The sequence below is a fragment of the Calidris pugnax genome, unplaced genomic scaffold (assembly GCF_001431845.1).
Source record: "Calidris pugnax isolate Ruff unplaced genomic scaffold, ASM143184v1 scaffold25, whole genome shotgun sequence".
In the NCBI taxonomy this organism is placed as follows: Eukaryota; Metazoa; Chordata; class Aves; order Charadriiformes; family Scolopacidae; genus Calidris; species Calidris pugnax.
Genome location: NW_015090805.1, coordinates 5,898,353 through 5,924,981, shown reverse-complemented (window position 1 = coordinate 5,924,981; position 26,629 = coordinate 5,898,353). Strand labels below are relative to the sequence as shown.

General features: G+C 37.7%; 1 protein-coding gene across 1 annotated transcript in view; it reads left to right on the top strand.

Moving 5' to 3' along the window:
* The window catches only part of DYRK1A (dual specificity tyrosine-(Y)-phosphorylation regulated kinase 1A), an 88,813-nt gene that overhangs the window by 24,869 nt on the left and 37,315 nt on the right, over window positions 1–26,629 (top strand). The window contains exon 2 of the mRNA XM_014938168.1: window positions 4,631–4,710. Within this exon, the coding sequence (XP_014793654.1) occupies window positions 4,701–4,710 (10 nt within the window). The 5' untranslated portion in view covers window positions 4,631–4,700. The remainder of the gene's footprint in view (window positions 1–4,630; window positions 4,711–26,629) is intronic.

The window sequence follows — 26,629 nt, the reverse complement described above, 5'->3', positions numbered from 1 at the left end:
GTCCATAGAAGTGGAGGTATACATTGGGTTTTCATGCTGAAACCGTATCTACTTTTACGTATGTGATTTTGTGGGTGAACCTCAGACGTTTTACTGAGTTCTGCTTTGTACATTGGATATACAAAGCAGTCCGATGTTTGTGGTTTTTTATTTTCTTTTCACTCTTGTGAATTATTTCTCACATATAACATTGCATCTGTTGGTCCTAAGTAGAACAGCAGCAGTAAATATGTGTGTGTGTGTGTGTTTGGTTTTCAGATACATGTTAATTTGTACATCTAAACTCTTGGGATTTTACCTAGTAACAAAAGACGCTGTATGTGCTAGGTGCTGTAAGAAAAATGATTTCAGAATTCCTCAATTGTGTCTCTTTGGGAACTAGTCCTAGAGGTCGACAACTGCTAGCACCCTATGAAATTTATTTATTTAAAATTCTAGTGGTAGTGGTTGTACTTCACATTTTATTATGCAGCATTTTAAATAATACACCAAATCTGGTGTATTTGGTGAATATATTGCCCTGTATGTCTTATATCAAGCAACATCATTCGTTGTCCATGTGTAGTTTCAAGAGGAGGCTGTTGAGATGCAGAATAACAACAGCTTAAGAAATCGCTATTATATAGATTTATATACATCTAGATCCATTATATTCCAGTATGTTAATAATCTAAATTTAATAGTGTATACCTCAGGATAATTTTCTTAGTAAATAAATAAATAAATTTGCTTCTAAGTAAGTATTTATATTTTATGTTGCTAGCAACAGGCCTGCCTGCATTCAGCGAAGGTCAGTGACCTGAATTATGTTCATCTCTGACAGCAGTGTGTGTAGTCATGAGATATGCAGAGATTTCTCTGGTACTTCATGAATATGACTTTAGATACTACAAAATAACATTTTTGCAGAGGGAAAAATTTCAGAACTTTGTTGTGATCAGTTTGCAAAATCTTTCCATTTTTTACTAAAGTTGTCATATTGAATCTTATAATACAGTGGTATTGGATAAGGAAAATAAATCTATATAAAAAGTGTTTTAATTAGTAAAATGCAAAAGTAAAACCTTCACCAGCAGACTTTTCGTTTAGTTTAAGCCCTTGGGTGTGCTGTTGTTGATATTCTGAAAACTCTTTATTTAAATTTGTCGTGGAAAGAATTCTTGATATATGCTTAAAATTAAAGCAAGGAAAAGTCAGAGACACATGAAAGTTTTATGCGTTTCACAGTCACCATCTTTATAATATGGTGGAGTATAACCTGAGATAAAATGTGCTCAGTGTCTTTCGCTTATTTAACTACACACTTTGTAGTAAAGCTGAACTCTACACTTGAAATTATTCATGAATGTGGAGTGGCTTTGGATAGGTAATCCCATTATATGTATTTTGAGGAGATCAGAAGAGCATTGTGTGGGTAGGAAAGATGAAGAACAGAAAGCAACAGCAATTAAAATAGGAAATAAAAGCATGAAGTAAAGTTTTAACATGGTAGCTTTGTACAGAGTTGATTTCCAAGAACTGCTCTCTTTGTTTAAATGAAAGACTTCAGCTTTTATTCTTTTGTTTGGGTTACCACTTTAAATAATTTGCTTTTAAACACCTTTCTTGTCATCTCTTCCTCCTACTCCTGTATTTCTAATTCACTTCTGTTCTGTACCAGTAAGTAGATCAAACTGGGTTCCTGAAGCCCAGTAAATGTTATTACTAAGGGGATTCTTCTAGTAATGATTTTACAGACTGTGATGAGTGGGATTTGCTTGTGCCTCCTCTTATCATCAATTTATTATCTAAGCCAAGAAGATTTTTGAATAGGCCTTTTGATTTTAAGAACTTGGCAATGCAAAGGCACAACATAAGCCACTCAGTTACTGAGTTTAATGTGTTGCCCCTCTAGCTATTATATGTGATTTGGTTGTATCTATGTAAAAAAAATAAAGTTAAAAATGTTACCCTTGAAGGTTGTGTGTTTGTGTGTGATACTGTTACCATCACAGTAACTCATTGTCTTTGTTCTCAGCTAATGTTTTAGAATTACTTTTTAATTTGTGGATCCCTTTTTAGAATACAGTGCTACAATAGACACCTACCTTTCTACTCCAGGTCATAATTCCATGTGAGTTGTCCAGTTCTTCAGAAGGTAATTGTTGGAGAGCTGTAAGGAGACTGAAGAAGTGCATTGGTTTGTGGTGGATTTGTTTTGCTGGTTAGCTATGAAGTGGGTGGATGTATTGATTCCCTGTTAATAAACTGTTAATGACTTTATAGGTACATCAACAACTCTTCCTTCTGGAAGAGTAACTCTTCACCTGGTAACTCTAACATCATCTTCTAAATTCTAAAACAATTCAGGTCTGTGTGTGTTAGTTACCTTTACTGTTTGGTTTCTCCTTTCTCGTACCTTTGTGAATTCTTTACAAGATAAATACATTTTTAGAGTTAGTGTTGTAAGTGATCTTAAAATATTGTAGTTTAATTTCCAATCAACAAAAAGCATAGCTTCCTATATGCATGAAGTTGTTTTACTCCTTTCACAGAATGAGCTGTGTGATTTCAAGTTCTGTAGTTATAACTTGGTAGTCTGTATTTATTGGACAGTATGTTCCTAAACTGTTTTCTTAGAGTTTGGCAATCTCTTGTCCAGGTCAGTGCTGTATGTTGCTGGCGTTGCAGTTGGTTTGGTACAACATTAGGCTGTTGTAAAGCACTGGGGATGTGCTAATGTGCTGCTTTTGGAGCATGCCATTCCCATTGTAGAACTGGCAGAAGACAACGTATGAATGCTCTACAATCTATTTGGCTAAAAATCAGCTAGCTTTGCTCAAACTATGTTTGTTGATAGTTTGAACTAAGCTGGTTTAGTATTGAAACTGGCCTTGTGCTGATGCAAATGAGTGGTGATCCTTGATGTATTTGAGCTACAACTTGGTAAAGACAAGAGCGATACCTTCAGTCCTTTCAGCTACTACTGGAAAAGGCTTTCAATAATCTTACTGTCCATAGATATTTCTTTATTTTTTTTTAATCACAGTATCTTGGCTGGAGAAAGCTTTCAAAAATGGTACTACCTCGGTAGCTTTAAGGTATTGATGTCAGTTGGATATATCTGGTGCTCCAAGGCTTCTGTTGTTTGTTTGTTTAAGTCCAGGGACTATTTAGTGTAAAGGAGAGAAGAGTTTCTTCTTCCTCTTTTCTTGCTCCTGAACACAAGTGACTATCTCTGCTGTGTTCAGTGCACCTGACCTCAGTGCAAGACACTGTCTGTCTGTGCAATGTATACACTTACAATACATACCAGACTGAACTTTCATCCAAATTTAAGTGATTTAGGCATGAGAGTTTGTAGGGTCTTGTGTAGCCTTAGGCAATATTCATTAGCCTTATCCAAGTTAATGAATACTGGGGATGTGGCAGTGACGTTCTACGTCTGTGTGGTACTTCAGTTGTGAAAAAATAAAGCTGTTGATTCATGATGTGGGATGACCGGTTTTTGTTTGCCCTCTCCATCTTTTGGAGGCATGACAGTAAGAATTCACCTGCTCGTAAAATAGAACTACTGCAACATATACTCCTACGTGTGTCACATAAGAAATTCTTCCATGTCTTCCTGCCACTACCTTTTGTTTGTGTGTGTGACATTTCTGTGGTGCGAGGGAAGAAGGCAGTGTGGTGGCAGAAAGGCTAACCAGGCTTAGGGTGCATGTAGTGCTTAAATGGTCATTGGTGGTGAAGAAATGGAGCAAACTGCAATGTTTTCTGCTAAAATTTCAGTATATAAGTGCATTTTAGGCTAGGCACGCTTTCTTGGAGTTAGATATAACAGGACGTGTTTAATTAGTAATAATCTAGACTCTACAATTTGAGCTGTTAGGTAATTTGCAGAGGTTCTCTAAAATTCTCAGTTATTTCTAAGTGGTTTTGGTATTTTCCCTAGGTTGTTGAGTACCAATGATATTTCATTGGAGAACAAGTGAAAAGCAAATACTTGAAAAATACTTTGACCAGGGGTTGATTAGTTGTTGGGTGTTGTGCTTTGTTGGGGTTTTTTTGGTGTTTTTTGTTTGGGTTTGGTTTTTTTGCATAATCCCACAGTTCTTTTTTACTAATGAACCTAATTCAATGTTATGAGGGATATGAGGAAAAAATAGACTTGTACATTTATGGATGTATGTGCACTTTTAGTTCTGTATTTTGTTGATTTGGTAAGATCCCACAGAGGTTCAGTCATGTTTTAGAAATACTGTCCTAGGTTACTGTAGAAATTCACATATTTAAGGGCTTTGCAAAGATGATTAACTATTGATAATTTCACTTTCACAGGTTTGAAAAGAGCTTTTTTTGAGTGACCTTAATTTTCAGAACTGTTCAATGACCAGTTAAAATTTAAGTTAATTCCTGAAATTTTGACGCTTGGTTAATTTTTCCTAGCAATAGTTTTGTAATGCCTATCTCTACTTTTACTGTTGGAAACCTTCATTTTCTTTTGGGATTTCCTTGTTTTAGCTCTGTGGTTATACTTGAGAGCTAGGGTTGAAGTAAGCACTATGGGGATCTAATAGAATGGAAGTTTACGATTTTTAGGTATCTTACTAGTTTGTATTTACATCATCTACTTTTTTTCTTCATTTTGCAGTGTTGTTTGCTGCTGGACTTCCCCTGCCCCCCACACCCCCGCAGGATGATATGAGACTTGAAAGAAGACGATGCATACAGGTGATCTTATTTTCAAGGGCTTTTAGAAGGGAATTTTTTTTTGTGTTCTTGATCTACTTTTTGTTTCTATTCCATTCTCTGTTGCCCAAAAGTATGTTGTTCCAACCTTAGTAGTATATTGAAGAACCTGTGGAATTTTGAAATCTTTCTTTGCCCTCTGAAACTCTTTTGCAACTGTCCAGGAAGAAAATGGTTTCCCTGAATGGAAATACTGTTTTCAAAGTTTTATACAAAATAAAACAAAAAAAGGTTTGCTTTTAAAGATGCTAACTTAAACGTACTGCTTTTAGTCTTGATTTGTTTGCTGTTACCCCCTTTTAATGCCCTCCCACTTGCCAGCAGATGTAGGTCACCTATTTAGTGACACACTATTTCAATCATTCATTAACTTTCTTTTAAAGAAATGTTATGAATCTTTCTGAAAAAACATAACAAGTTAATAGCTAAGAGTTCATTGTGCCTTATCACATACTTATGTCCAGTTTCCGTAAGATTTCTCAAGAACTGAGGATAGGATCTTTGAACATCTTTGAAAGTCTCTAGCCATTCTTAAAATTGATGTTTTAGGAAGTTCTTCCATTTTTTGCTAATCAAAATGCTGTGAGTTCTAAGTGTATTTGGAGATTAAATAGCTATTTTTAGTGATGCTGTTTTGCTGGAGTTATGGTTAATATTTTGACATGAAAAATCATGATCAGAAGTAGAATAAAATTTAAGTTGTACAGGAGGATTGGTGTAGTTCTTTATACCAAATACCTTATTTAAGCAGTGAACAGTTCTGTGACTACCGTGTTGAGGCCTGTAACAGTGAAGTACACATAAGACAGATCTTTCATTTACTTGTTCAGCTTTAAAACCCATGAATCCTTGGGGTTGGAAAAAAACCTAGATAGATTTACGTATGCATGCAGATCATCTCCTGATTGACAGTTTTCAGTTGCATCAGCTGTTCATGCATAAACAGCTTTAGAGGGTATATTTACATGGAGCATGTTGGATTAAGACCAAGATGCTGTAAGTGGATATTTCATTCTGTGAAAACTAAACATTCGTCCGTTTCAGTTGAATGTAAGTTATATATTGATAGGTCAAGTAAAACTGGGTCTAAAGAATTCTAAAATCAGGTGAGGCAAATAAGAGGAGAAAGAAAAAAATATTTGGAAGGGATATTTAATTTGTTTTAAATATATAAGTCTGGAGGAATAGCATTTAAAGTCTCAAAATTGAATCTTTTGATGTCCCATCAAATTTGTGGAGCTCTGTCTAGTAGGCAGTCATTGCAATTGATAACATTATAGGTCATTCGATTGTTGCAGTGTAAGTTAAAATATAGTGCAACTTGAATATTGAAAAGATGGTTTGAAAGCTTTAAAAATATTCATCCTACAACTGAAAGGAGAGATAATATATGAAATAGTACCTTACGTATCTTACGCTGTTTGAGACAATTAAGTTTCATATTGTAATGCATTAATCTGATTTGAAACTTGAAACTTAAGCATTTTCAGTTTTGGTCAGGATTTCTGGTGATGGTGAGCTTGTAGAATTATGAGCTTAGTAGAAATGTACACAAGATTTTGAATTTTAAGTAAAATTCTATCCTCTAAAGCCCAAATTATTTATTTAGAAGCCTCACGATAAATGTAGAGTGAAAAACAGTGGTATCTTGACAAAGGCTTTCAGGCTTCTAATGTGTCATGTAAGTTGGAAGTTAGGCAAGTAAGACTTATTTTCAGTTTTCTGTTTATTAGGAGAGCCAATATTAGTATGCTAAGGTTCTGAGAATAAACACGATTTGCATGCCTTAAAATGAAAAAATGTACTGTAATTATTTTGTAATGCAATAACAGCAAGAGTCATATGATGACTCTGCTGATACCTTTCTCAAGTTCAAAGTAGCTGGTGAGAGCTCAGGCCAGAAATTGAAAGGTTTTGTGGTTATTGAGAACAGTTCTTTTGCATTTTTAACAAGGCTGGGCTTCCGAAGGGTGACTGATCTGGGTGACTGATCAGACATGCCTGGTAATGTCTAAGCTACCTTTGGCTAAAGGATGAAAGCTTCTATAGGGTAAATAAATTCTTTGTTATAATGGGCATCACTTCTTTTCACTGGAAACTGACCTAGTCTAAACCCCTAAAATTAACCACAGCATAGCTGAGGGGAAACAATCTTCTTGAGGAAGAGGATTTTTTCACTTTCTCTATCTCAGAATACTTAAACTTTAGATCACCACTTAAGCTGAAAACACAGAAATGTATTAAGGTCCACACTGCTTTAAAAAACAAACATTGAAAATACTGAATTGATACTGAATCTTATTTTCCAGTTTTGAGTAACCAGGAAAACAAATTTGCAGCATGTCTGACTTCTCTTTTTGCCCTGTTCTTAACACCTGTATTATCTAGGACACATACAGAGAGGGGCATTTTAAGATACTATTTGGAGGACTGAAAGATTTTCAATAATTGCTTTTTGTCAATCTTGTTGAATGATTGATTTTATAGGATCTATACTGCTTTTCTGTGAAACACTGCAATAAGCAGAGCTGGGGGTTCAGCTCATCATAGGAAAAACTAAATGTATATTTCAGACATGCTTGTGCATTACAAATGCATGTTATGATAACAAGGTTAATGCCTTAGAATGTGGTTTGTAATTAAAAAAAAGTATTTTCTCAATGTGAATTTTTCCTTTTAATTCTTTGTACTTTGAAAGTCAGTTTCTCAGGGACATTTTCTGAAAGGAAGGAACCGTAAGTGCCAACGCTATTACTGCCATTATGGTTGTAGTTATTATGCTGATGATCATACTAGCAAGTGTTTACTTTTAATGTTGTAGTAGCATCAGATTTCAACCGTGCTGTGTACTTACCAGCAAGGATTCATCTTGTGTATAAAAGTTCATGTTTTCAAAGTGATTGCTACATCTTGTCCTGCACCTGTTAAGCAGAGTGTAACTGTGAGGTTGGTTGTTACTTTTATTCTTCCTCTTTGTGGAAGCTACCTTATAAGAATGGTTTGGTTTTATAACAAAGAACTTTCTGGGTTTGGCTTTGATTTTTCTGGGTAACTGCAGCCTAGGAATACGTAACTAAAAAGAATTAGTTGTCGTTAGGCTTTTGAAGAGCTTAAAGCTTCTTGTAACCTTTGTAAGAAAAGGACCCATATCTGTTGAGAGTATAAGGGACCAGTATAGATCTACTAAACCAAAACTATGAGTTCCAGAAGGATCCATTCCATAACACCACATGCTGATCCTCTCAGAGGAGATTAACTGCTAACAGTTATTGTTGAACTATTGTTCTTGAAAGCAGAAGGGAATGAAAAAGAGGCTGCATGTCCTAAACTGTTTTTTGATGATGATGCATTTTATATTAAAATGCAACAGATATCTCTTCCTGATTTAGATCTCCCAAAACACCATTGAACAACATTGTTTGGGACATTTCTGCCTACTAAGGGCAGCACGGAAACAGGGTAACTGTTACCAGTTATATCTTAAATAGACATATATAGTGTGTGCATATATATATTATAGTATTGTTCTCCAATTCTTATGTCTGTATAAACTGATCCAGAGGTTTGATCTTGTAAAATCACTAAAAAGAAGTGTAGAGTGGTTATTTTATCTTTAATTATGTAGTAGAATTTATTATGTATTAACTTTATTTTTTGAACACATTCATATTTTCATGGGTAGATCTGAATGTAGAAAACAGATAAAAAATAAGTTATATCAAATTCTTCTCATCGTGATACTATATTGAATGCACCAGAGGTGTTGGGAATCAATCAAGTGATATAAAATGTGAAAACATTATTTTTGAGTTTGACAAAACATGGAAAGTGATCATATTGCTCTTAACTTTAAAAAAATAAGTCATGTTTGGAAATAGTTCATGTTTGGAGAAGAGGGGAAAAAAAAGCCATTCCAATAGTACTCAATAAGAATAGTGCAAAACCAATAAAATAGGAGATACTTGTGTAGATACCTGCCTTCTCCCCCTGCCCCCAGCTGTTATATGAAAATATAACAGGTAAAAGGATTCTGGGAAATTCTTGGATTGGATTGAGTTTGTAGTCTTGCAAATGTTCCGATGTTAGTTTTATGTAAGAGTAGAATGAAAATCTAGAATTGGGCCATGTCTCTCATGTCTCATATTCCTAATATTTTAGCTACTGATTTCATTCGGCCTGTAGCTATTTTTTAGAATGTTTTCATATGTGTCAGTAGTAAAAAAACACAAACCAAAGCAAAAAAATCCCACTGTTATTCTGTAGTGAGAAAAAAATCATGTCCAATATTGCTGTTCTGTATTTTGAAGTTCATCTTTATTACATTATACCAGATCTGTTGATATGCCTTTGAATTAGTTTGTTAAAAGATACTTTAAGTTTTACCAGGGAATTTCAGAAACTTACTGAATCACCTACCTGTATCTTCTTTTGGAAATGATGACTGTACTGATGATCCATGGTTCCACTCAAGTAATTGCATACCTGGAGTGTCTTTTGTGAGATGTTGTTGGCATAAACCCAGAACTGGGTTGTAAAGAAGCAAACGTTTGGCCTGTGTGCTAATTAATTCCATACTGAAGCTTGGTATGGGCTGGTTCCAGTTTGGTTTCTGGTTGGTGACTGTCATTCCAATTAAGACAGATTCTGTCCATCAGTGACTTTTTCACATACTCGACTGTATCCTTACAGGCAGTTTTTGTTGGATTTTGAGGTCTTGGCTGGGCAGATAAACAAAAGTTTAACATAAACAGAAGATACTAAGAAAATAACGTAAGAGACGGGGTTGCTCATTAGTAGTGAAAGTTTTAAATATAGATAGCTAATGAGCACTTTGCATGAATAAGAATGCTTTTAGGGTTAACTGCTATTTTTATCTAGATAACTCCCTTTGCGGGTTAGTTTTTTGTCAGCAGTTGTGAGAAAGCAGTCAGGGACGAGTTGAACACAGTTGCTTACTGAAGGGCAACAGTTATCATATTGAAAGTGGAAGCTCTGCTTTTCAGAGATGGAGTCATTGACCTCAATGAATGATAACCTTGAAGTCAAGAGACTAGATTAATGCTCTACTTTCTGTATTTGAGATCAGAAATGTGAAAACCTGGACAGCTAAAGTTAGATTCATGCATCCATATTTAAAAAGAAGTTGCCTATTTAAAAGAAAAGAGAGTGTTTTTTTTTCCCCTCCTCCAAAATTGCTTAGTACCTGTGATATTGAACATTTAAGTTTTCAACCTTAGTCCTCATCTAAGAGGGAACGAATGACAAAAAACCCATTTTAGGGTTTTGACGTGAAAGTCTAGCTACATTTCTTACTCAGGAACAGACTGAAGCATCTAAACCAGAAAATCTTTAGGGGGCTCTGTTTTTATTTAACTTGATTCCTCTTAAGAGGAAGCAACTCTCTTAAGAGATAGATGTGAGTTCTTGTTAAAAGCCCTATTAGTAGTTGTCTAGGTTTTTTTCATGTCTTAAGTTTCATTTGTGTTTCACAGCAAAAGTAATTGAAATAATCTTTCTTAGGCTGTTCATAAGGGTGCTCAGTGGGGCTCACAGAGGCGTTGGATGGCAGTAGTCAACAGCAGCTTGTTTCTTAAGGGGTGCGGGGAGGGGGGTGGATGCAGAGCTCCAGCCACTGCAGTCAAGTCTCCCTCTCCTGTGTTGGTGGAGTTGAGATGCTGTCAGCTCAGGGGACCATCAGGAGATAGGAGAGTCAGAGGAGGTTTGAGCTTTCAAAAGCATTACATTGCTGCATAATGCTTGAAATAAAAGTTTCTTTAAGATACACAACTGTAGTTTTAAAAGTTTGGAAAAGTAATTTCTATTTTATTTTGAATCCTGATTTATCTGTTCCTCTTTTAAAAACTTTTTTGAGTTGACTTTCAACAAAGTACTAAGTGATGAGGACATTTCTTTTTAACAAACAGTAGAGCTCCAATAGCTATATTGCAAGGCTGGAATGTATTTCTGATGCCTATTTCTAAAAGCGAAAACTTACTCTGACTCGAGAAAATTTTGATTTTTCATTAAAAATTCAAATTCAGGTTAAGAATTACAATCTTAACTATTATAAAAAAATGTTATACCTTTCCAGAATTATTGGTTTATCCACTGAGAATGCCTGAGGTCTTCAATGAACACAACACTACAAATAGAGTGTCTCTTACAGCCCTTAAAGTCATCAAATGAGCAGCTGTAATGAAAAAGCCCCTGTCGTGTCAGAGTGTTCAGTGTGTGAATGAAAAACAAAGGTTCTCTTGGGCAACGCAGTAATAGGCTGGCTAGACGGCGTTACAACTGCTAATACAGTCTCGGTGGTGTGCTGTATCATGTTGACTTACTGGCTCAGGTGTTTGTTAGTGTGAGCATTCAGGTCTTATGCATCATATTTTATAGACACAGCTTTTTTTTGTCCCGTTTTGATGTGCTTTTAGTAGCAAACTGTATTCATGGAGTGATACTCTGCCTGGGTTGGGAGGTTTTTGAGTGAAGCTATGAGTGATGAATTTTGAAGTGAATCTTAGCCCTACGCTTCTTGGGAGAAGGCCATCGGTTTCTATCCTCTATCTAGAGAAAGCTTCTTCTCTTGAACTCAACAGTGGACAATACTTGTTCAAGAGCTTGCCCTTTACAGCTTTCTAAGAATCACATCTGCATTCTTGCATTCTTAAAGTACATCCCAGGGTGCAAATCTTTCATTGCACAGAGCAATAGCTTTATTAGCTACCTGTGGAGATGCAATACCTAAAATTCATCAGTTTTGACCAGTCCTAGCAACCAAGCAAGCTTAATAGCAGTTAAATAAGCATGTTAACACCTATCCTATGTAGAATCCATAAGCAGGGGAATAAGTGATTGTAGGAGGCATCTTCTTTTGTAAGTCATGCAGTCAAATGTAAATGACCTCTCCCTCTATCCCTGAACAGTTAGATTCTTTTGGGGTTGGGTTTTATGATACAGACAGAAAAGCCAAACGATGGCTCTCTTAATGGCCAGTCCTGAGAACTTGATAGTTCTTGGTAGGAATTCTGTTGATAATACCTTATCAAGTAGGTGGGGTGCAAGAACTATGCAAATATTGTTCATAAATCTTGCTATAATTGGACATTATGACTCCTTAAAAAGTGTTATTTCTCTATTTCTAGTCAGCCTGCTGCTTCCATTCAGTTCAATTCATCCCTTGATATATGGGTTTTAATATGTTTATGTTGAATGCTATTCCATACAGTGGTAACCAGATGTTCTGTTAGCTTGATGCCTAACTGTTATGCCAAACTGGTATATTTCCAGCTTATCAAAGCAACCCAGGATACGCTAAGTCTTGATGACAGAGTTTTTTGCCTAGTCATACGTAGGGGAGAAAGTGTTCCCCTCTACAGGTTTTATAATCGTTTCTTTGTCTTAATATGCAATCAACTATCCATGCTTATTAGCTTGGATATTTCAATAAGACAACTTAAGGACATAGTTGTCAGCCGTTTTATGTCACTAGATGCAGTTCAGACATAATCTAAGTGGGTCTGCTAAAAACCTTCTACGCTGAGGAACATAATGAAGCTTGGAAAATACTGTAAAACTGAGACTGCTGTCGTTCTGAGATTTTCATCTTGACGCTCTATTCTCAAAAATTCATATTTGTTGATAAGCTGTTATGGACAATGATTAGATTAGAGAGCAAGAAACAAACATTTGTTTTTATGAGTGGTGGTGAGACATCAAATTTACAGTTTTGACCTTTCAGCTATCCTGGCAACAGAGTTAGTGGGTATTACACACCACAACATGTATTGATCAGCCAAAGTGATATTCTAAAGCCTTGTTTCTGAGGCCCATCGCTTCATTGATACTTACATCTAACTCTTGTTGACATTTTGCTGAGTTAAGTACCTAAATATCTTTGAAGATCTAGCTTTTAGTATATTGCAGATACAGGTAGTTGTTGACCATATTTGCTAAAAGGTGGAACAGGGGACAGCAGTTTTGTTCCAGGCATAGAAGAGAGACTTATTCCTGATTTCCTAGTGCCCCATAGAAATCTATTGGCATCTGTTTTTTTGTAACAAATTGGTTATTAAGGATCCATTTAAAAACTGAGGATACGAACGTAGTATTAAGTTCTGCTTGTACTGGTTAGTTCTGGTTCTTTACCTGGTTTCCCTTTTTTGCATACTCCTATTTCATTGTCTTAGTGAATCCACTTTATGCATGAAGAGAGAATCCAACCTAAAGTTTGGTACACCACCCAACACTCTTGCATTGTCTCACAGTGTCTTTAATTACATCACAGGGAATTTTCCTATTTGTGCATCTTGCCTACTTGAGGTCAGTATTTTGGAGTGAACTTGCCTCAAACCAGGATGTTGTACTACCTCTGAAACGTAATGTAGAAGGATTGATAGATGTTCAGTGGGAACATGGAGTAGAAGGATCGTGTTTGCAAAGGTACATGAAGCTGGTTTCGCTCTTACCTGGTTTGTGGACAGAAGTGATGTTTTACTCAGCTATGCAGGCAGTAAGGCGTTTGAATAGAGAAGCAGCATTGTAGTACTGTGATTATAATTCATGGTTCCTCAGGGCTGTCTCAACATTCCAGGGAAATAAATAACCATTTCTGGCAATACATGAGGATGCTTGTACAGACAGCAGCGATTATAGAAGCCCCAAAAGTGGGATGAATATAACCGTATTTTGATGGATTCTTATTTAAATGCTAGCTTATCTGTAGTAGGACTTTCATCCATCTTCAGGCTACTCCAAGGTCACTGAATATGCCTAGATGGCTTGAACTGAGACTGCAAGTTTTTGTATATTAGTAAAAGTACGTATGATTTCACCTGTCATATTAATATGAGTTCTGACTTGTTAGTAATATTTCTCAGAAGTAGATCAGATCCTTCTCTGTGAGTTGGATTGAATATAAAACTGATAAGTGATATCTTCATGTAGGTATGGAATATTGGCTTACATGTATTAGGTCAGCTTATTAAAAATATATATAAAAAAAAGAAAAAGACAAAACTTGGTAAGCATAATTGTTTACTTTCCAGTAATATGGAAGCTTTGTTCTAGCTTGGAATGAAGGGGTGAGTTTGCCCTTTGAAATATTTAACTTAACTAAATTTTATCAAAATATCTGTGAGAAGCAATGGATGACCGTTGTACTTTTCATTTACAAATTTGTTTTAGGTAATACTCCGTATTTTTATGTTGAGGTGGTGTTTTAAGTGGGCTGTGTGTTAACTCCTTAAAGAATGTAAAAAAGTAGTAATTATTAATTTATTTACTCTTGTTTCAAATATTAAAAGTTATACCTTTCTAAAACTTACTCTATAAAATTAAGTAATCATTTTACAGTGCTGAGTTAATTATTGGAGACTTACCTGAGTAAAATGATATATCCATAGCATGTAGTTTTAGGTGTATTTTCTGGTGCTTAGTCTCAGAAGGTGGTGTGCAAAAACTAGTGTTTCTTTTAAGCTAAATATTCACATCTCTGGAGTGTTCTCCAAAATTCAGTTTTGCAAAATTGGCATGTCAAAGGAAAACTTTGATTAAGAGGATTCTGGTAAGTAAATAACAGAAACAAAAAATATAAGGTAGTCTTGTGTACTTTAATTTAGTCTAGTTTGTGAAGATCTTTGCATGCATGTGTTTTGTACTTGGTGATGTGATCCTCAATATCACCTAATTGTTCCTGTCCTTTGATCTCAGTGTGCAGTAGTCTGATTAGAGCAGTAGCTGCTTTTAAACTGAGCACCTTGCAAAGCAACAGATTCAGCAGGCCAAAATCTTCAAGGAAGCAGTGTTTTTCGATGATAGCTTTTGACATGTCTTCCTTCTTCTTTCTTTGCACCCCGGTATTTTACGAAAAGGTGCGGTCACAATAGAACCATTTCTGTTTGGTTTGTCATTTTTCACTGTTTGGAAGGAGATTTTTCTCAAGGAAGGTAGAAACCACTATTTGTTAAGTATGCCAAAAGAGAGCTGCGAGAGCAGATGTAGTCAGAAGAGATTTAAGAATAAAATTTCACAGACAAAAAGGCCCACTTCTCTGTTAGTAAATTGAATGTTCCCAGCCACTGAAGCTGATCACATGGAACAGCACACATCTGTGCTAGTTAACTGTCCTAGCCTGTGAAACTGGGTGGCTGCCTGAAAGCTGCCTATTGGGAAGGATTCCTGGAACATGCTGACTGCCACACATTCCCAGGAGTTACTGCGGAAGAGTGCTAGTTGGAATGGATGCTGTGAATGCTCTAACGTTTTACTAACACAGTGGATCGTAGTCCTGTGTTTGGGAACCTTCCTGGGCCCAGCTGAATCTGTTAGTATAGATGTACACAGCTGCTGCTTCCACCTTTACTCAACTATGAACTCTGCTGTTGTCCTCTAGGTCTTGAAGAAGGACTGGTAGAAGCCTTTTTCATTTATCTTTGGACTTAATGTTGTCTCAGAAGAAGATTGCTTTTTTTTTCCCTTCCTGGTCAAAACAAAGAAAACATGCATAACCTTTTGTTATATATACATTCCATATATATGTATGTATATGTGTGTATATATAGATTTATATACCTTCTCTTTTCCTGACCTGGAGCTGCAGGACTATTTCTTTGCTTCCTTCTCGCTTAAAAAGCGTCTGTAAAATTGTTCTTGTTCTCTGGCTTAGGCTGAGTTTATGGACTTTATGGGTCTTCATGACTTCTCTTGTGAAGAAAAGAGATTTTTCTCAGAAAAAGAGGCCGTTTCACACCCAAATCTATTGGTCAATTTTCATGCGAGGATTCTGCAACTTCAGTTTAGAATGCTGTGTTCAGCTTTGTATTCCTACAAAGATATTGGTAGCAAAAGGCCTCAGGCAACAACTGTTTGGATCTTGAGAAAGGCAAAAATTAGTTGTTGTGTTTTTTGTTTGTTTGGTGTTTTCCTCTATGTCTGGAGGCATGTGGAGCTCCAGGGGAAGGGAAGGCAAGAAGCGAAACTTCATTTTTTCTTGGGAGAAATCCAGACTCTATAGGCTGCCATCCAAATGCAAAAAAATCTGACACACTCTGTTCAGAAAAAGTGCCACCAAAACGTAGCTAGCTGAATACTCCGCTTTTTCAATAGAAGGCAGTTTCCTTAAATAGAATTTGGGAGCTAACTTTGTCTAGAGCAATGATTTGGGTTAAAAACACTGCCAGATCTGTAATGACGTCTTTTGACTTGAAGTCTTTCACTCTGGCTACAGGTATGCAACTCGGCTGCATGTAAACACTCCATACATATTAAGACAGCATAGGAATAATTTGTGTCCTATAACTCTGATCTGTAGCCTGCATATTATGAATGAAAAATCTACTTCACCATTTTCTCAGGGAAGGAGGAGAAGGGGGTTGGTAGAGAAGAGAATGGAATTCTTGCATTTCACAAAGGCACTTGCCTATAATTTACAGCTTTGTTATAGTTTGAGTATTTTATACAGTATTTTACTTTTTTTACTTTATATCACTTTTTTTTTCAAAGATGTGAGTTTATTAGCAGTATTTTTTGGCATAAAAAATCCACATTATCCTCGGTAACAGATTAGCAGTAGCTTCGTCGTTCCAAGAAGCGGCAGTAAACCATTAGGAAGATGGTTAATCTTCCTCTTAGATAAGCCTTTTGATCAATTTAGAGAAAAGTGAATTGGTGCCTTATAAGCAAGTCTATGTAGCAGGCTACTTAAATGAAGTGATTTGGTCTCCTTTCAAGATTAGCTTCATGGTTACTTATCTAACGAATCAGCTAAATTTTATCAAAGACCAACACCTTTTGGATTAATGGGACCTCTCTCAGAGATCTGTCTTTCCTTAGCAAAGTCCATTCAAAGATATGAACGGTAAGAGTTGATCAGTTTTTGAAAATATGAAATGTTTAGAAATTTATTAGAAGTGTGTGTACAAGATGCTCCATGGAGAAGCATCAGTATGCTCATTTTTGAAGAGTCAAGGAGCCTCTTTTCTCCAACTCATTCTGGGGTGCTCAGTACATTTACAGGGGACAGGACAAGCATGTTAACTTCTAAGTATGAATTTGTATGCCTAACATGCTTCTGGCCTTCAGTAATTAAATCCTGTCTGTCTAGTTCCTCATCTGAGTAGACAGAATGACTGTCTAATCTCATTACAGAAAGGGGTTGTATGCATGGGTCCACTGACTATTGATCTTTCTTCAAGTTACAGTCCTTGATTCTCAACCTTATTCTTTGAGACTCTGTGGTCATTCCTTCAACATTCAGAAATAAAGTAGTAGGCGCACACACTTTTCTTCCAGGTAAATTACTCCTTATGATGATGAACATAAAGAAGATAGTTTGGATGAATTGTTCCCAGTGGATGAGCTGAACTTGGATATCTGGTATTTTGGATACACGTAACTGAAGAAGGATGGAAAGTCTTCTAGTGTTCCTCATAAAGCTTTTCCTTATTTGTTTGAACAGAGTACAGTAGAGTGGAGTATGAAGCAGCATCGTTAACAAATATTAGCTTCTTTTACCAGAGTTGTCAGAAACTAGATGAATCTCACTGGGGAAGCTCAAGCTAACATGTAAACCGAGAGAATGTGGGAAGGCATCTGTCTTCCCCTAGTTTTGGAATTGACTCTAGTATTTAGAGTAGCTCTGCAAACTTCGTAGGTTATATACATAGATAGCTATTAAGAATATTTGGTAGTAGTAAATAGATCAACTCTTGGCAGCATATTCAGTTACACCAAAGGCAAGTAGAAATAGATTGGGGACATACATGCCTAAATTTGTATTCTTATTTAAGAGCTTTTCAAAAGCTTTGTTTGCAGAGCTATGCGTCTGTGATAGCCAAATGATAAAGCTCCACATTATCTCAATAGGAAATTTGGTCAGTGTTGAGAAGTTCTACAAATTCTGTTCCATATGCAGAAACATGTCTGCATGGTTTTTTAAAAAATGATGATAGCTGTATTGTCCTTGATAAAGGAAGATAGGAGAATGTCCAATGAGAGATAAAAGTGCAAAGTGGAAGTGTAACCATTTCTTTTCATTTGGGGGACTTCAGTTGGTCTTTGATTTTTTTGGTTGGTCTCCCTCCCCCATGTCCTCATAATAGTATTTAATGCAAAGTTTACATTCTTGGCACACATTAGCCTAGACATATTCACTTACTTTGTTATTTCCTTAGCATGTCAAGGTTAGATAGTTGAGCTTTTTTTCTTTGTCATCACTGAGCCAGGATACTAAAATTTTTGATCCTGTATTTCTGTAAATAAAAGAATTGTAGCCTCCCACATCAGAGTTCTTTCTTAGTCTGTCTTTAAATAGGATATTGGAAACTTTTAAGAGAAAATGTGAAGAGAAATGCTTCAACATCGAGTAGAAAAGGCTTTAGGAACCTATTAGGTCACATTCTTGTGTGGAAGGGTTCTCCCCATGATAGGAAGATACACTGCCTCTTTTTGGATCACGAGCACAATCTAGCTCAGTCTTCTATTTATTGGAGTTTTAAACCGTAGGCAAGACAGGACCAAAAGTAAGTTTCAAGATTCTCTCCACAAATGGCTTTTTTCCACCTCAGAATCAGGCTGACAGGTAAGTGCCTCTACTCCTCCTGCGAGGTGTCTCAGAAATTTTTCAGATCTGCTGAGAATTCAAGAGATGTTCTGGGTAATGTCATACCTGTGAGTACAGTAGAGACAGACCATTTAGAAAAGTTGTAAGAAAAACAGAGCATTTACAAACAGAGCATTACAAACCCGCGGTCTCTGAAGTTCAGCTCTGGGCCAACCCAATGACAGTTTCCGTGTCAATAGGAAACACAGAGCTATCGCCAAATATGAATGTGCTTAGTGGTTCACTATTGAAGACTTTGCTTCCCTTGAAAATCCATGGGGGTTGAAGATTGGGGATTTCATTGCTATTACAAAATTGTTTCCCATGCCCGAGAAGACAGTTTGGCTTGCTTTCTCCATTTGATACTGTAACCACTTCAGAGAAATCCCTCCATGGCCTTTGGCATGTGCTTATGTAGGAAAACAAATCAGATTATCTTAGTCTCCATCCTCTATACAGTTGTGGAATTTACAGTACAATAATTATCAACACATAAAGAATGCTATCTCTGATTTGAGTCCTTTTAATACTGTTTGTTCATCGCTAGTCTCTGTGCAGGTCTTCCTTTCCATATGATTTCCATTTTGTAGCATAAAGTTTAAGCATTGCTGACACTTTGAAACATTGGATTATTGGCTAAAGGTGGCCAGTACCATGGTGCTCTCAAGACTCTACTCTGCTTCCTTCTCGCAAATAATGGCAAGGGCCATTTTGCCATTTCTGTCCACTTCCTTTCAGTTCTAGAGAAATTAGGAATAGGAAGTCTCCTCTTACCTTTTTGTGGGGCAGAGGAAGAGAAAAGAGGGGAAGTTGTCTATGCCATCTTCTTCCTGTTAGTACGTGACAGGGCTCTGAAGTTGCTAAGAATTGTTGCATTTCTGAAAATTCCTGTAGAAGTCTTGAAGAGTCTGTCTGAGATTGACATTTTGAAACAGTTTAGTGCTAGCTTGTACAGCAATGCCAGTGAGCAACACCATACTGCTTTCAACCCAGATGCTTTGGCAAATAACAGCTTCATGTGTTGCCACTGCTTGGCATAATGACTGATGCTACAAAGCAGTAGCAGGTGGTTTGGATTTTTTCTGCTCATTCTGCACCAAGAACCTATTTTTTTGCAGTGGCTTTGGAGCATGATAAACAATTTTGTTCTTTTTTCTGGTAAGGATTTTAAACTCTTAGGTGCTCTTGGTAAAAAGCTCGGTCAGTAGCAGCCTACTGGATGAGGGTACTAAGTTACCCAGCTCTCGTTTTCTTTTACAAACATCTTCTGGGTGTCAGCTACTATGCTTGTTTTATACTTCCTCCACTCACCCCCAAATTCATTGCTGTAGTAACAGAAAGTCCTATTACTTTCAAGATTGTTTTATAACTGCTCTAGTTATGCCTTGCTGTCGGTACCATTCCCTCTGTACCCCTTTTCAAGCATCTTTTCCCACAGTAGGTTGAGGTAGCCCTCAGTCTAATATTGTCTGCTTTTTCCATCATGGGGAGGAGGGCACTTCAAACTTCTTCTCTCGTACCTTATCATCTACTTGCTAGAGAAGAGTCAGGCTGTTAAAACGCACATCTTCAAGTGCATGTTTGCCAGAGTCCTCACTGTGGTAGCTGCCTGCCATCCATGAAGCAGGGTATTTCATACGCTTTGGCTATATATGCCTAATCATTCCATAAAGCTGATGAGATAACCTGCCTCATTACAATATTGCTTGGATTAGAAGGTTTCCCGCTCCATATATTCTTTTTGTTTCCTAAAAAAATATATATATGTGAGAGATTTTGTTGTTTCTACACCAGGCAAAATTCTTACTTTACTGAGAACACGTTTTTCAAATTTACCATAATGCTGAAGCTTTGAAATGCATTGATACCTAACCTTTTAAGATAAAGAGATTGTGTTAATTGTTTTACTTTTCTTGACTTGCGATGCCTAGACCCTCAGTAATGTGACTTGTTAGGAGATTGTGGTTCTTTTGCATTACAGTACAGTCGTGTCTGGTGCCTGTAAATGTAATGTTCAGTATGTGCTCATGAACTGGAAGTGTACTCTGACCAGACCGCTGGCACAGTTGTGTTTGAAACTCTGTACGAATTAAAAGCCTGCAGGGGTTAGAACTTCGTTAGCATTTATGCTATGAACTGAACTTGTGATGATCTTTTCACAGAACACAGTCGTTAGCTGAACCTTGAAGAATTGTTTGTCTGTTTACTGTTTGTATCCCATTAATATTTTTGCATCACCCACTTTCCTTAAAAACATTCAAGTTTCTTTCCTTAGGTGGAATGTTCTACCTCTGCACCTCTGTGGAGGCAAGAAAACCCAAACCACACCCAAAATTATGTCTAACCATCCGCCCAGATTTTCCTTGGCATAGTTTATATAGGAATTGGTGGAATGATTTCTTCCCTCCCTGCCCTATTTCTGCACCTCCTTTGAAGTAACCTGTCTTTTCTGGTGGCCAGAGCGTACCTCGCTATCTCTGTATTGCTCCCCATATTGATGCTGCAGATGCATGACAGGCAGCTCCCTCAGTAGCTTCCTCTAAGAATTGCCATGTAAAACTAGAGACTGATGGAAAGAGAGACTTAAAAGTTACAGTTTAAGGATGGCATTTTTTGTTTCTTTGGTTTATGCAACTTCCATGTTGCCTCTAGACAAGAGAGGTGGCACTTTTTGGAAAGGAGGAGCCCAGTTCATGGCAAATGTGAATTTCAGTGGTTTTGCAACCTAGGAATAAGATTTATAGATGCATGTAGTTGAAGATGTAGACAACATTTAAAGGTTTTACATTTCAGCAACGCTGGTACTGGAATGGTATGGCTCTCATCATTATTGCTGGTGTGAAAAAAACACCAATTTTAGTAGCTGTAATTTTTTAATACATACTGCTTAGTTTATACTAGAAGCAGTAAAGCCTTTGAAGAAAATGTATGAGTTACACTTCAAAAATAATTTTCTTAATCATAGCACTAGTTTGTACACCTAGCGACACAGTTTTTCTGGTTTGGTTTGTGGCTGGGTTTTTTATTGTTGTTTTGGGGTTTTTTGAGTTGTTTTTGTCTGCTGTGTTGGCTTTTTTAAAATTTTCTTTTTCTGGTTTAAAATTTGTGCTACCTGAGAGAAATGAATGCAGTTTACAGTGATCCCTTCTTTGGGATCGTATTGTTGTTTGGATTAATTAAACTGTCTTTTGGTGGTTGCTAGTTGCAAGTATGTATTCAACCATGCTTAAGTCTTTTCTCATTGACAGCTAGTACTTCAAAGTGAGACAACTCAAAAGACATACTTAAAAGCGTGTATACTAAATACAGAAATTATTACAAAGGCAGGAAATTGGTCTTTCAATTAAATGCTATGGAATTGTTAGGTTTCACTGTACTTGTGAAGGTTTGGTTTTATTTCTGATATTAGTTGGAGTTCTCTGTGATTAGCAGTTGCTAGATATAGAAATGTTATAACTTTACTGGCAAATGATTTGTTGTTTAATGACTTAAGTCTGAATATAGTTTGTCAGAAAGTAAGGACTGGCTTGAGATGTTTATTGTAAAATGCTGGTGTCAAAATATCAGTTACGAAATCATTGAGAACGCAGCAGAAAAATAATTTGGTTACAATTTACAGCTTGTGGATATTTTATAAAAGAAAATAGTTCTGGTACTTCCAGTCTACTTCATAGGAGGAAAAAACCTTTTTGTATGTTATTATTTTTATGAACTATAGTATGGATTAATAAGGACAGCATGCCTAGGAGTTTCTAACTATCCTGTTTTTTAGAAATGATATCAGAATTTCTGTTACTAATACAGAGTCCAAGACCAGTGTACTCTCTCTAAATGCAACATAACTGCTTTGTTAATTGCCAAACCTAAGTATGTACTCTAAACTTCTATTTGAGTGAAATTAACTATTTTCAGATCATATGTGAAATCAGCCATTGAAGGCATTCCCTGGAATCATAATATGAGCAGATTCCCCATAATTGAAGTGTAATTTATAATGGTGGATTTTTTTTGTTGTCGTTGTTCAGTTTGTCACTTAAAAAGCCTTCTATCTGTGTATCTAAGTCTACAAAAGGCTTCTATTTGACATGAATCAAGTTTATGATATGTTAATTTTTTGCCAGCATAGCAATCCCAAATAAAGTGTTGCATAGCCAGTTTGAAATGAGTAAAGCAAAAAGACGAGCAATATCAATAGGGCTATGCGTTATCCAAACCGTGCGAGTGGAAGGAGACATAAATTCTGAAGATACTTGCTTGCCTATATACCAAGTAATTTCATGATGAATTTATTTTAAAGTTTGAATTTATTTTAAAGTTTTCAGCACTGTATCAGACAAAATCTACCTTTATGGTAAAGATCAGAATGCAAGTTGGATTGACGTAACGTAGTGAAATAACTTGAAAATACATGTGATTATTTAACTGTGGTGTAGAGTTTGAAAGATTTTTGCATCAGTTCATAATACTGTATTTATTCAAACTGCAAAAGTACTTTCAGATCCTCCCCCTCTCTCCTGAAAGCTGTTTTCTTTGGTCAGGTATTGAATAATTTATATCATGTGAGACTATTGCACATGATGTATTCATCCCTTGTTTAGCTCTTACATTAATGGTTTGGCATGCTAGCTGTACATTGATATGGTAGATGCTTTCCATTTTTTCTGTACCAACTGTTTAAATATATCTTGTGCCTCAGTAACTACAAATGGGAAATGACTTGAATTATTCTATTTCCCTTGATGGTTTTTATGCATGGGAAAAGATTCCTTTTTTTAATATATATGTATTTGTACAATAGATTAAAGGAGAGCTTTAAAAATTATTCAGATATTTCTGCTAACCTTTTATTATGTTCAGCTGGAAATGCATGTGGAATCTGAAGAGTGAAGTTTAGATGTTAGGCTGGCTGTTAGCCACAGGTATTGATTAGGTACAAAATATTCGGGTTTTTTCACCTCTTCTACTGATTGCACGGTTTGATGTGTTGCCATGTAGCAGGTATTCAGTCCTTAATTAGTTTTGTGCTGTAAACTGAAAATTGTAAGCAATGTTATTTATATTCCCTTTGGAGGTGGGGAAAAGAGAAGGCACGGCACCGATACGAGAAACTCTTACTTTAACTGCCGATAAAAGTATTACTTTGAGAGGACAGCCGAGCAGACCAGGAGAAGGATTAGTGCTGCAAAGTACTGGCCCAGGCTGGAAAATCTTGTAAGCCTATGGTCAGATAACGCTCTGCTGCTGCTTTCTGCCGTTGCTGCTGCGCTGGTACAGGGTTTGCTAGATGACCATAAATCAGAAAGCAGTAATTTACTTTAAAGAGCTAACATGAGATAAAGAATGGATGGAATTGATTTCTGAATGTGTCAGAGGGGGTTGGCGCACAGATTGAGATGGCTGTATGTATTTTAGGACGCACAAGGAAATATTTTAGTAGTTTTGCTATTGATAAAATTTCCAAAATGAAGTTGTTAAATTTTCTAAACGAGGGAGCAGGGAAGACTTTAATTTCCGTCAGCGTCAGGCTGTGGAACTGGTATTTTGGGCACTTTTCGAAAGCAGATTTCTGTGATTCAGATCTGAAAAGTTTTGAGCGTAATAGGGATCGATAAAGAAATAAAGCCTCTCTCCTCTTCAGTGATGACCCGGGGTAGTGGCCGACAGAAAGTCATGGTCCTCCTTGAGCCCATCGGCGGGCGGGATAGTGTCACCATCCTCCGAGGCTTTGGGGCACAGAGGCTGCTGCCACCACCATTGCTTTATATCGTGTACCTGGCGTGTACCTGGACAGGAGATGTCGGTTGCTGGTGTCAGGCACCTTCCACAAGCACTGGAGAAGGAGAAACACTGAGACACGGGTCTCCCAGGTGAGCGAGTGGCAGTAGCTCTCCCACGTCGCCGGGCGGGCTGTGGAAAGTGAAGTACAAACATGCCCGGGATCATCCTTTGCCTCCGCGTAGAGGGAAGCTGCGCAGCTGCGTTCTGCTTTTGAAGAGAGAGGCAGTTTTGCTTCCAGAGTAAGTCTCTCGGTCTTTGCCTTTCCGAGCCCGGTTTGCAGGGGGCTGAGCCATTGCCGGTTTTCCAAAGGCACATCTGTGCCTGTGGGAAGGGAACCTCCCGAGGAGCGCTGGAAGCGGGGTGATGGTCAGGAGCTGCCGTGCTCCTCTGTCTCCTTCACGCTGTCGTTTTGCAGAGACGCTTAAATGGCAAAAATAGCCTTTCGGATAAGCTTAATTTTTGAAATGGGTGGGATTTCTGGTGGGAATGCTTCAGTTCCTCGCGTTCTGTTCTTTATTGGTGGTTCGGTTTGGTCAAATGAACTGCAACTCATTTAGTTAAAATCTGTCAGTGGAGTAAATAACGGAGGAGATTCCTTCTTTGAGTCTTTTTCCTCTGCCTTAAGAACAAGCAGAGATTTAGTACGGGTGAAGAAGGGGGGATGCTAGGAGTAGCACGTACCGTCTGACCTGTACGGCATGGCAGCCCACATCGTTTTATAAGGCTGTGTGAGCGTGCCAGCGCCGAGGGAACTTCCCTGCTCTTAACTGCTGTGTAAAAACCCCTTGTGAAGAACTGGGGCAGGGAGAGGGGGGACCGGGGCGCGTTTGTGTCCCCTCTCCCGGGGCTGCTCTCGCCCTCGTCCCGCCGAGGGGAGCGAGTTGCGATCCCCCTCAGCCGGGCTGAGCCCTAATCCCCCCGTATCATGACTGCGCGGGCCCTGCCCTTGCCGTGGGGGTGAAATGTAGAACATGAGTCTAATCCTCGGCGGAGGGAGCTAATTTCGCTTTAAACTTGAAAGTGTTAACAACAACTTGAAAATGTGACAAAGCTCAATTGCATTTCTTGTTTATTGCTTGTTTTCCGATTGGACAATAGGCAGCGGCTCTACCCTGGCAACTGCGGGCTGCGATTTGCATCTCCCCTTCCGATTGGCCGCCCGGCTGGCGGGCTCGGCCAATGGGGCGGCGGGGTTTTGGTGGTAGGCTATGCTAATTACCCGCTGTTGCTGGGGTTCGGGGTGGTTTCCGCGCGCCGTTCTGCTGCATTGTGTTGCCTGGTGAGCGGCGTTGATAAATGAGCAGTTAATGAGCTGCAGCAGCGCCCGCGTACTGCGGGGCGGGCGGGCGCGGGTTCCCCAGCAGCCAGCGAAAAGAGGGGTTTAATTGCCGTTCCTTCCATCTCGCCCTCTCTCTCTGTGTCGGCCGTGCGAATAGATCCCCGTTCGTGTAGATGTGTTTTAAAACGTGTATATATACTCCATGTTAATTAAAATAAAATAAAATAAAATCTTCACTGGCGTAGCTTGAAAGCAGGAAGGAGAGCTGCCTGAATGGAGGAGGGCTGTTCTCGCTCTTTCCCCGCTTAATTTGTCTAATTTTTTATTATTTTTTTTTGTTTAATTTAAAAGTGCCTTGTATGGAAGAAACCAGATTGATGCAGAAAGCATGGCTGTGGAACGTTAATAAAGTCAGCTTTAATATCAGTGCTTCCTAAAATGCAATAACCTCTGTATCTGAGATAAGTATCTGTAGCTGGTGTGAATATAGAATCATCTATTTCTAGAACACACACTTGCCTTTTTAAAAATGGTGTATTCGCGTGTCCCCTGTCCGTCCCTGTCCCCGTCTCCTCCCCCCTCCAAAGAAAAAACCCACCCAAAAACCAAAGCAGCACCAAACCCCAGACCCCCCCTCAGCTGTAACAGTTGAGTATGGGGGTTTTTTTTCTGTCCTAGATACCATTCCTGCCTAAGAATATTGGGAAATCTGATCTTAAAATATTTTTGTTGCTTAAATCTGCATCTGTTTCTTTCTTCTTTTTTTTTTTTTCCTTGCTGCTTTCCGAACCTGCTTTTTCTCCTGTTCAATCATGGGTTAGTTTATCATCTTCAGTCCTCCTCTTCCTCAGTCCCTCCCTCTGTTTTCTTTAACCATCCAAATTGTGGGCTTTCTTTGCATAACTACTCACATTCTTTCCTGTCCAACTCAGTAAAACTGACTGTAAGGTTAATGAATTATTTAACTGATTAAATCCAACCCATAGGTTCTGTGTTCTTCCTCCCCACTCCCTTTCCTTCCCCTTAGCGTAGGTATCACTATATGTCTGAGGTCTGATACCACCTAGCATTTACTAGTAGCAGTGGCAATTAATTTCACTGGCGTATTTTTGACCAAGTATAACCCTGGTGTCAGCAGATTTTGAATCCTTTGAGTTCAGTTGGAAATGAAATTTTGGTAAAAGTAGGTTCCATTTGACAAATATATTTTAAAAACATCTGTGCACAATTTTTTTTTTTTTTTTTAA